The sequence below is a fragment of the Crassostrea angulata genome, chromosome 2 (assembly GCF_025612915.1).
Source record: "Crassostrea angulata isolate pt1a10 chromosome 2, ASM2561291v2, whole genome shotgun sequence".
Taxonomy (NCBI): domain Eukaryota; kingdom Metazoa; phylum Mollusca; class Bivalvia; order Ostreida; family Ostreidae; genus Magallana; species Magallana angulata.
This window is the reverse complement of record NC_069112.1, coordinates 74,014,486-74,026,158: the sequence shown is the minus strand read 5'-3', so window position 1 is coordinate 74,026,158 and position 11,673 is coordinate 74,014,486. Positions and strand designations below refer to the sequence as shown.

At 30.2% G+C, this 11,673-nt stretch overlaps 1 protein-coding gene across 5 annotated transcripts; it reads left to right on the top strand.

Annotated features, from left to right (window-relative positions):
- Nucleotides 1-288: 288 nt before the first annotated feature.
- On the top strand, nt 289-9,717 carry LOC128172157 (toll-like receptor 4). Of its 5 annotated transcripts, none has more exons than XM_052837931.1 (3): nt 2,532-2,636; nt 3,355-3,432; nt 6,020-9,717. In XM_052837931.1, the coding sequence occupies exon 3, from the start codon at nt 6,022-6,024 to the stop codon at nt 8,323-8,325; it is 2,304 nt and encodes a 767-aa protein (XP_052693891.1). In that variant the 5' UTR covers nt 2,532-2,636; nt 3,355-3,432; nt 6,020-6,021; the 3' UTR covers nt 8,326-9,717. The 5 variants fall into 5 exon arrangements, with proteins under 5 accessions (XP_052693893.1, XP_052693890.1, XP_052693889.1 ...); XM_052837932.1 differs by having other exon boundaries at nt 2,623-2,640; XM_052837933.1 differs by lacking the exons at nt 2,532-2,636; nt 3,355-3,432 and adding an exon at nt 289-338.
- The last annotated feature ends 1,956 nt before the right edge of the window (nt 9,718-11,673 follow it).

Here is an 11,673-nt window from a genome sequence, read left to right as displayed (position 1 = left end):
ATTGAATTCGTTAAAAGTGTTTTCTACACACACATATCAAACTGAAATTTTTTAACGTTAACAGGGATTTAAATTCTTTTACATTTCACTGTGAATAGACTTGTCCGATCATCTGCCATGAATATCCTTATTAGCTGTCCGGATTGTAGGTAAAACTAACCGTTTGACTGAAAATGTAGTGTTATATGTCATTACCATTTTCGATTTTTTACCAGAGCAATCTCAGCATCGCTCTCTCTCTCTCTCTCTCTCTCTCTTTAAATTCTTTTAAATTTCACTGTGAATAGACTTATCCGATCATCTGCCATGAATATCCTTATTAGCTGTCCGGATTGTAGGTAAAACTAATTATATTAACCGTTTGACGGAAAATGTAGTGTTATATGTCTTTACCATTTTCGTTCTTTTTCCAGAACAATATCAGCATCGCTCCCTCTCTCTCTCTCTCTCTCTCTCTCTCTCTCTCTCTCTCTCTCTCTCTATATCTCTCTCTCTCTCTCTCTCATCATAATATCCGTACCATAACTGTGCATTCACACACCACATAAAGCAAATATATTTTTTAGATAGACCAATATTGAAATATTCATGTATTAATCATTCTAAAACAATAAATAGGATTTTTTTCAACTAAACAATTGATAAGTCCCCAGAGTGTTTGGGCCTTGAGACTAAGGAGAGATAACTCTTACCTGAGTGACTATTATATTAAATAAATATTTGTTTATTTTTAAGATGGCTCACTACACTTGAAATATTTTCTCAAATCAGCAGAAAATTATTTGATTATGATAGATAGCATAATGGATAAGAAGTATTTAAGTCTAATAAGCTAATAAATGTGCAATTTTTAATGAAAAATTACATTTTCAAAAAATATATGAGTTAACATGATCAAAAGCTCAAGGCGGATTCGAACTAATGATATGCGGTTCAGAAGCCCAGTACTTTATCAACTTAGCTACAACGATAAGCAACATAATTGAACGATATAAACAGTTTAACAAAACATTTAAATCGTCATCTTGTGACGTAGTGTCTTAAAAAGTATAAGTATAGGTGAAGTGAGGTACCTTAATGATTATCATTCAATTTTTTGTCATATTTATTACAATACATTTTCCTATAACATCAAACAGCCTTTTTAGAAGATTTGTCAACAGAGTAAGAATATTATTATGTTATGACAAAAACTAAAACAATTGCAATAAAAGTGTTTTAATTAGGTATAAAGTGTTATATTTTTTATATGTCTGAAGGAATTATCCATCATTTGACAAACACTTTTCTTTTAATGTGTTGATAGTTAACTTTTTAAAAAGTATTTCACAACACGAAAAAAACATTTAAAATTCTTTAAACAAACCCATAGTATCAATATCATCATTTTAATATCTCACAGGTTTTGTGGTTTTTCTATTGAAAATTTATATAAACTATGGGTGCATAGAGCCACCTTAATATTGTTTACTTTTTAGGATCAATTTATTAGTTGTAGAAATAAAATGTAAATATAAACAATAAAACGATTTCTTTGATGATTCGTTTGTTTTATGAAGGTTAAGATCATTGTAAAAAAAAATACATACCACGCTTACACGGGTTATGTATTTGTTCTGCAATGTCTCTATACCTTCATTTCCCGCAAGAATCCCCAGAGAAAGCATTTCATTGAATAAATAGATTCAACGTTTACTTCAATTTGTAAATAGCATATAGTCAAAATATTGCCGATATTTCATGTGATACTCTATGCATAATAACTTTGAATAAATAACTTGATTGTTTACTTGTCTTTGGAAGACACGCACTATAATTATACTATGTAAAACTTTTAAGATGACATGTAGTGATAACAAGAAGTGTTCAAAATCAAAAGTCCAAATGAAAAATACAAAACAGGAGTAGAGCAAACACGGGTCTCTACACAAATTAGAGGTAGACTCAGGTGATGCTGGAGGAGACAGGATACAACGAATGAGAACTCGGACATGAAAATGGTCAGGTTGTAAAAGAAATGTTCGGGGTGCATAGTTATAAAATAGAGCACAGAAAAAATGCCCTTGTATTATATCAAAATTAAAATAGAAATAGAACAGTGTAAATGTTTTGTTATAATTGCTCACAATGAAATACGAACACCGACATTTTTGTTTTCATTTAAGGAAAAATTGCTTAACCTTGGTATACCAAAAAAATATATATATGCAGTTATGTAACACTTCCATACAGTGATGTACTTTCTCTAAATGTGTAAACTAAATGTTACTGCATTAGTTATAGAGCAACCTAATTACTGCTTCTTTCTTAGCTATTGAGTATGGGTTTTAAACATGCATTTTGTGGTCATCATTGTTCAACTAAAATATCTAATGTTTATTTAATGTTATTTCATCCACACACAGAGCACGGAGGTAACCTGTTTTTAAGTTTTTCCACTAAAATGCACAAAGTTAATACAGCCTTCTCGGGTACATAGATTGAATTGCAAAATTTTATTTAAAAAATGTCAGGATCATGTTCACTTCCTTTTACGAGTCAAGGTTGATTTTGATACATTACTCAACGGTAGAAGAACATAGTACACGGCTTGGATTTACTTGGACAGAATAGTAGTCTGCTACACTTAAGTACATGTAGGTATGCATTTCTCTTTGTTTTTCTCCCACTATCTTGTTCTCTCTACTACCTTTACTGTTGCAAATTTTTAATTGTATCGTCAATGGTTGAAGTCCATCCATAAGACAAGACCATTCACTAGCACTAATGCAGTATTAAATACATATCATTTTGGTTAACGAATCACTTTTTAAAATAGTTTTTGAAAAATACATATTTCATCTGATATACTTTTTACCTATCACAGAGAGAAATAGACAGAGTGGCACAAAAAATGCAATGCATGACTTGTCCATCCATTTTGCAAGACAGTTTACTATGCCTATTATAAAGCTTTATTGTTATTGGTCCGCGATGTACATATTTTTTTTGTGTCAATATCTTTGATCACCTATCAACATACTCTTCTAAGCAAACATAGAAATAAAAGAGAAGGGCAGGCAAGAAATAAAGAACAATGATTTGACCAAAGCTTGTTAAAACAATATTATGTCATTATAATTGTTTAATCATTGATTGAAGTATATCCATTAAAGGAATAAAAATCATATTAATACTAATCAAAAATGTTTTATGTCGCGTTTTTATTTAATATGATAAATTGATGTGAAGTTTTACTAATAGTATTAAATGTTTTATGTAGTACGTTTGTGATAAAAAAAAATTTTAATATTAGGGGTCAGATTTCTGGCCACTAATGCAACACTACATCATAAGAGGATGTTCTATTTTTAGTGGTTGCTACACAGGGTTGGCAGGGAAATACCAGTGCTGGGAATTACCGGTGGTAAATACCGGTATTTTCACGTCCTGGTAAATACTACTGATTTTCACTAAACTGGGAAAACAAATTTAGAATCTTTATTTCTTTAATTTGCTCAATGTAAAATGTATGTTTAGGATATAAGATATTAACAATAAGCATCAAAACACAATTTAACATACGTTGGCATTTCACTGTCAATTCATGAATTTTAAATTCACCTGATCACCTATTCCCTAAAATTTCTATAGCTACTAGACTACAAAATGTAGACTAGCTTTTAAACCCCAAGTTTAGTCTTTTATAGATTTATAATTCAAAGCACAAAATAAACTGTTATAATAACTGTAGATGTTACTAGTAACAATTAAAAATTCACACATGTTGTTTTAATAATTGACTCTTTACAGTTTTGTGCCTCTGTTTAGGGGAGATATATACTATGATTTGGCTAATTAGGTTCTCAAGTGTGTTGCATACTGAGGTAGTGACACAAGTCACACTTCATTTTTCATAATTTTCTTTGTCCATTTTCACATTCATCAAATAACCAGAAAGTGGAACTTTTGATATCATGTTTATGATAACTGATCATTTGACTGACTTAAAACAAATAACAATGATGTATGAATGAACCATGTTTGGAATATTCATAGGAAGATAACCAATGTGTTACTGGCCAGTCAAAACTTGTTAATATCAAAGACAATAATAAAATTTCATGGCTGACAAGGTGTACTGTTGCGTACATCCCTACAGATATGATTTTGATTAAGACTAAGTATGAAGTACTATAATATGAAGCTATACTTTATTTCCCAATATTTCCAGTGAAATACCAGTAAATCCCGGGAATTACCAGTATTTCCCACCGTCCTGGGAAAAATGAGTATTTCTCGATTTTTTGCCAACCCTGTTACTACATGGAATTAAAAAAATCTTTAACGAAACAGTTACGAGTTATAATAAGCATTGGGCGGATAACATGCATTTCATAATACCCCTCAGTCTACTTATTTTTTTTTTGTTAAAAGTATCTGAAAGGAGTTCATATAGATAACTCAATCGAATTCAACTTTTGTTTTCTGTTTTTTATAAACATAAGGTTTCATTTAAAAAAATACATACTTTCATCTGGAAAAAAATAATTCAAATCTGTGTTGTCAGTAATAAATTGAAAATTAATGTTATTTTTCCATAACAAAATTATCTGTCATGGTCTGGATTTGTATGATGTTTTACTTGTGTTGTTAAAGAAAACATGATGCATGTTTATATTCATAAAAAGAAATATTGTATTGTCAGATATTATTAAGCATAACAATCTAAATACATCAAGTAAGACCCTTGCTACCTTGAACTGCATAGTTCAGATATTTCCGGTCGAAAGCACATCGTCGGGGTAGTTAAGTTGGGTATTTAAATGAACAGAGACAGAAACAGAAAATTCACTTCCTTTTTAAAGTCACGCTTAAGTTTGAAATTAACATATTGTGGCAATGAAACATTATGTGGACATTTTTTAAATTTGTAATATAAGGTGTTTTACACGAGATTTTATGTGAGAAACTCTGTTTTTCTACCTTTTTTGGGGGGGGGGGGGGGTTAGATTGGAAACAAACTAATGTACATCAATATAATTCAGTCAAGCTCTTTTAGACAGAACTACTGACTTCTGCCATTTATGAAAATTTAAAAACTAAGAAACTAAAATACCATATAAAAACAAAAAAGTATCAATGAATTCAATCTTTCTAACTATTCTGTTCAAAAAAACTAAAAGAAAAAAATGATTTCATGAATTGAACAGTCATATGGACGAATTTAATATTTGTCTTCTACTGTTAATATTACATATTCAATAATGGCCTAGTGGTTGCACGGACGGTAACTACGGGTTTAGAAAAAATGTCCGTATTAAGATATTTTAATTTACTGTTGAGATTTAATACATGTTATTCTTATATCAAAATTCACGACAAAATAAACTGGCTAAAGCTGACATGTACTGAGTTTTTATTTCATTTTGAATTGATGAATCACTTCATCTATTTCTCCCCCCCCCCCACCTTTTTTGCACCAGCATGTTCTATATATAGAGCATGCACGTGTACACAATTTGTTGTTTTTTTCTTTGCCTTAAAATACCGCCGATTTTATTGGATTTTTTCATTTTTTTTATTCCTTATTAAACAATACTTTTTGCGTGTGCCTTTAATAAAACATTTCATCAATTTTATCACTAAGGTTTTTTCATTAACTTACTTGAGAGACGGGAAAATAATATGTGATGTATTAAATATAGCATATTGAAAAGAGAGAAAACACAGTAAAAATAATAAACAAGAGAAATAAAGAAAATAAAAGATATATATATATATATATATATATATATATATATATATATATATATATATATATATATATATATATATATATATATATAAAATTATATATATATATATATATATATATATATATATATATATATATATATATATATATATATATATATATATATATAAGATAGCATGACATGCATGCATGATCCAATAATGTTCTTATGAATAGAGGAGAATAGAAACAAAATTATCAGAAAAATATGTAAAAATTTTCTGTTCTTTTTTTTACTTTTAGTAATGATGCCTGTATTTCAACAAGTCGTTCTAGGAATTTTTCCAATTGTTTTCATCAATCTCGTCGGGGCAGTAAGGTTCAGTTGTTCATCCAACCCAAAATGCACCTGTTATAAAGAGGCAGGACTTCTTTTTGCGGATTGTGAAAACTTGGACCTAATTAGAGTCCCATCATTTAACGCTGATGTAGGTGCCATCAATCTTGCAAACAACAGGATTACTAAATTCCCGGCAAACCTTCCAAGGAACATTGTTCATCTCGATATCTCTGAGAACAGCCTTGAATACATTGGAAAAACGGATTTAGCGAACTACTCAAAATTACAAAATTTAACCGTATCCAAAAACATTCTTCTTTCGATTGAATCAGGTTCTTTTGCGAATTCAAGTAGTCTGGTTAATCTTGATTTATCAAAGAATGAAGAGCTAACAATAAAGGTTCTTGGTAATGTGTCTCATGACTTTAGATCCTCCTCCTCTCTCCGCATTCTAAATTTAGAAAAACTGCAGTGTACATATGGTGTAAATTTCATCATTCGGAAATTTGATATAGCAGGTCTTAGGACAACTCAGTTGGAGGTTTTAAATTTAGCTTCAAACAGAATTAATAGTTTGGAATTTGGAGTTCTATCAATATTACCAAAATCACTTAAATACCTTAATCTATCAAACAATGTTCTGAGTTTTGGATTGTATTTAGCAGAGTTTGGAAGCTTACATAGTATTCGTAGTGTTGATGCAAGTTTTCAACAATATTTCCACCAAATAAAACTTAAAGATTTTTTTATTGATTGCAATGATACACGTAGGAGTCCGACATGTAAATCTAATAAATTAAACGAGTATAGTGAGGAATTAAATATAATTAAACGAAATTATTATTCATCAGCACCAAATATTACCATATACCTTCCGCCTAAGTTAAAAGTGTTATATTTTCACGACAACTTGTATAAAATGACAATCCAAGACTTCACCTTTAAAACAGTTAGTCCAACAAGGTTGACCCATTTGTATTTACAGAATAGCATCATTTATGAATTAAATGGTCCTATATTGGGTATAAACAGTGTCAAGTACCTTGATTTGTCTAACAATTTCTGCAGATATATATCTAACCATTTCTTTGACGGGATTCAAAACGTCTCTTACCTTGATCTTTCAAAGAATGCTCTAGGAGAAGTTCTGGGCAGTGACCATCACGGTCAAATATTTCGGAACTTGGCCAATTTGACAGTCTTAAAATTAGCTAGGAACAGAATAACTCAACTTCCGTCCGCCATCTTCCGTAACCTTTATAAACTAGAAATACTTAATCTCAGCTACAACTCCCTCAGTGAATTTTCAGCTTCTCTGGAAAATATGAAACGTCTGAAGTTGTTGGACCTCTCCAATAACCAATTATCGTCTTTAAATGCTAAAACGCGAAACACAATCGACTTTCTTTCCAAAACTCAAAAACTGTTCGTTAACTTAGGACATAATAAATGGATGTGTAATTGTGAGAATTTGGAATTCCTGCAATGGATGCAGTTCTCCAAAAATGTGGTATTTTTTGATTTGGATAATTTTATTTGTACATATGAGAAAACTCGGTTTAGGTTTTCGGATATTGATAAATTGCTGCAAGACTTGGAAAAGCAATGCAGTTCATACATTATCACTATAGTAATAATGACGTCACTTATAATTGTCTTCATAACGACCACTTTCTGGCGCATTTTGTACAGATACAGGTGGAAACTTCGGTATATGTATTACGTAGCAAGAGAAAAATACCGAGATAATGTTCAAAGACCAGACAACACAGGAAACAGTGCATATTATTTTGATGCCTTTGTGTCATATGCCGACAAAGATAGGCGTTTTGTGATCGAACTCGTGAAGCGACTGGAAACAGACCACAATTTGAAACTTTGTATACACCATCGTGACTTTATTCCTGGAACAGGTGTTGCTGATAATATCACTAACGCCATTCATAACAGCAGAAGAACTGTGGCAATTATGACGTCACACTTCTTGGAATCCTATTGGTGTATGTTTGAACTGAATATGGCGCGAATGGAAGAAATATACTCGAGAAACGGCGAAAATGTTTCATTTTTAGTGGTGTTAGAAAAATTAGCTATAGCGAAAATTCCATTTTCTTTCATGGATCTGATTGAGAACCGATCCTACCTAGAATATCCTGAAAATGAAGATAATGATGAAGTTTCAGCTTTTCGCTCGAAACTCGCAGGAACATTGAGGATGCGTGAATCCGACTTCAGAACATCATCTTCCATTACAACTCAGCTTGAATAAAAATATTGTTTAGAACTTATTTAACATTTTTTAAATCACAGCTTAAAGCAATATGACTTTTTTAAAATTTTATTTTGCTGTAGAAACCTGTATGATTAGTCTGCATGTATCTTCAACTTTTATGATAAATACGATTTGAAGAAATCATTTCTCATGATGAATTTACAGTTCTTGTAAAAGACGATTATAATTCAATTTTGCTAACAATTAAGGCTTCTTTACTGCATATCTCACAAAAAATATAGCTAACAGAAATTAGCATATTGCTTTCATGTGTTTGGGTCTATATTTATCCCTCATTAATCTAATTTGTACAACCATCTAAATTTTTTTGCTTCCGAGCATAAGAAATTGTTCTATGTAAGTGTTTGATTACAGTAAGAAATTTGTGGGCTAATGATATTATGAAAATACTTTTTAACATCTCAACTATAATCAATAATAAAACAAATATGAATAACAAACATCCTCAAATTAACATATTCGTGTGTTTAGTCTTACCGTAATTTAACATGTTATTTTTTATAAAAACTCGTTGACAAGTTATTTTCCAGTGTTTTTCCAGTTAAGGGAAAATCAATTGCGTTGTTGCGCAAAAATATTACCAAATCATGTTTTGTATAATATTGTAATATGCTTTTTTTAATCTTTACTTATTAATCAGATTTACTGCTATTTCATATTTTACAATATATCTCTGACATATTGAATTTGTACAATGTGATCATTTTTTAATTTTTTTTGGTGGCTATATAAGTAGAGTGATCAAGTGTTCATAATGTTGTAGGCAACTGTATAACATGAACAAATGTCTTGCATGTGATATGTGATATTGACAAGGGACAAATAAGTGTTACATTTTATACTGCCAAAATGCATTGTTATTTGTAATGCAATATGTCGTGTAATTAATTAATATTTAATCATAGATAACCGCTATTATCATTTACCGATTTTAATTATCGACTGCCCAGTTTCATTTGATATATAAGAATTTGTGTTTATATTATGTTATTCAGTTTGTTGAAATATAGCTGAGGTTTAAACACATTTTTATTTATAATTAACATTAGGTTTTATTCATTAAATCAAGTGTTCAATTCTATTCTTAAATTTATTTTTGTAATTCGAAAATCATTTTTTGAAGCTTACCTAAGCTGAAAACTCAAGTGAGCTATTCTGATCGCATATTGTCCGTCATCCGTCTGTCCGTCTGTAAATTTTTTCACATTTTGAACTTCTTCTCTAAAACTGCTTGGCCAATTTAAACCAAATTTGGCACAGAACACCCTTATGGTAAGGCAAATATAAATTGCAGAAATGAAAGACTGATTTCTATTCAAAGCGGAGAAAACCTGAAAACTGTAGAAAAAGGGAGTGCATTTTTAAAAATCTTTATCTAAAGAACGACTGAGTCAAATTCAACGCAATTTAAAATAAATAACCCTTATGGAAAGGAAAAAATAAATTGCAAAAATTAAGGACCAATCTTTTTTCCGAATTTGAGTTATTATGATAAAAATAATTGGAAGGGGTGGGCTTTGATCAGTTTATAACTTCGGGTTCGGTATTCCATATCTCAAAAACCTCTTTGAAGCGGCTATTTTGAAAGTATGAGAAATGGGTCAATCTGACAAAGATGAATTTGGTTGTTGTGAAACAGTTTGCATGCGAAAGGAATATTTGAAACATGCAAGATACATTGATGCCGATTTTGTGAAGTTAATTAAGATCAAATATTCCAATGGGTTGACATTTTCACCTTTGGTGGTGGTTTTATCTTGTTTTGATTTTCGTTTCGTTTTCATGAATTGCGGTTTGTAACTATTGTTTGTATTTTGTGATTTTTATGCACCAATCAAATATAGACATCAGTAAACAAGAGAGCTGACTGTTACTTGCAGAAAATAAGATACATTAACAGGTACGGTACTTTAACAACTAAAATACAAATTCTAATGATAATACGGCATGATCTTTGGGTAATAGTTGATTTCTGCAAAGTGTTTTAGGCTAGATGTCAGTATTTCTATAGTATATTAAGTCTTGCTCACCTGAGGTGAAATATACAGAAAAATATCTTTAAAAAATATTCTTCTCAAAAATCAATTGGCCAAAAAATCTGTAACTTGTGTAGAAGCATCCTCAAGTATTCTAGATGCAAGCTTGTCCAAACGGGGGTACGGTGGGGCCCCAATGGGGGATCAACTTTTTAGATACAAATGTATAGAGAAAAATCAATTAAAATGTTCTTCTCAAAAACCAGTTAGGCAGAAAAGCTGTATCTTGTGTGGAAGCATCTTCAGGTAGTGTAGATTCAATTTTTTTTCAAATCATGATTCCCGGGGGGAAGGTGGGGCCACAATAGGGGGTCGAAATTTTTACATAGGAATACATATAGAAAAATCTTACGATCCAATTCATAAAGGTATCAAAGTAATGTAATTTTTTATTTTAAGCCTCAATCAGCAAAAGTTATTGTCTGGTGAAAGTAAAACATATATATAGGGAATTGGCTATAGTTATTATTACGAATTCGTTATACGTTATACAGATATAACGTTATACGTATATAACGAATTACTGATATAACGAAGTGATTCTATTGGTCCCTAGGACTTCGCTTTAACCGAGTTTTACTATGTTCATTTTTTTTATTAAAACAATTAATAGATTGTATTTCTATCTTACCTTCACGATCTACCTTTTTCTAGGTTGACACATTACTGACACGACCCCTGCTACCACAAATTACGGTCAACATTGTCTAATTAATTAAACAATCTTAGATAAAGTTATATATTACAGCAACACTAAAAAGGAACTCACTTGGTAATTGTGTGTGGCAGTTGATGATGTGGCATGTAGAATGTCCATAAAATTATAACCCTTACATATAGTTTTAATAATAGAATGGAATTTTACGCGAAATTTGCATGAATTGTGTCTATACTTACGATAAAGTTTAGCATATTCTTTACAGCTTTTGAAGAGGAAACACGCAGAAAAGACGGTTCATTATTATATATATATATATATATATATATATATATATATATATATATATATATATATATATATATATATATATATATATATATATATATATATATATATATATATATATATATATATTTATATATATATATATATATATATATATATATATATATATATATATATCTAAAATGTTTAATAAAAAAACATAATTTCAAGAGAAAAAAATAATTGTAATTTCCGGATAATACCGGTATATACATTATGTAAAACCTAGAAACTTTCTCAAAATTCTTCAAAGCAGTTTACGAGCACTGACTGACTGACAGATTGAGCAACATGCAAGATTGT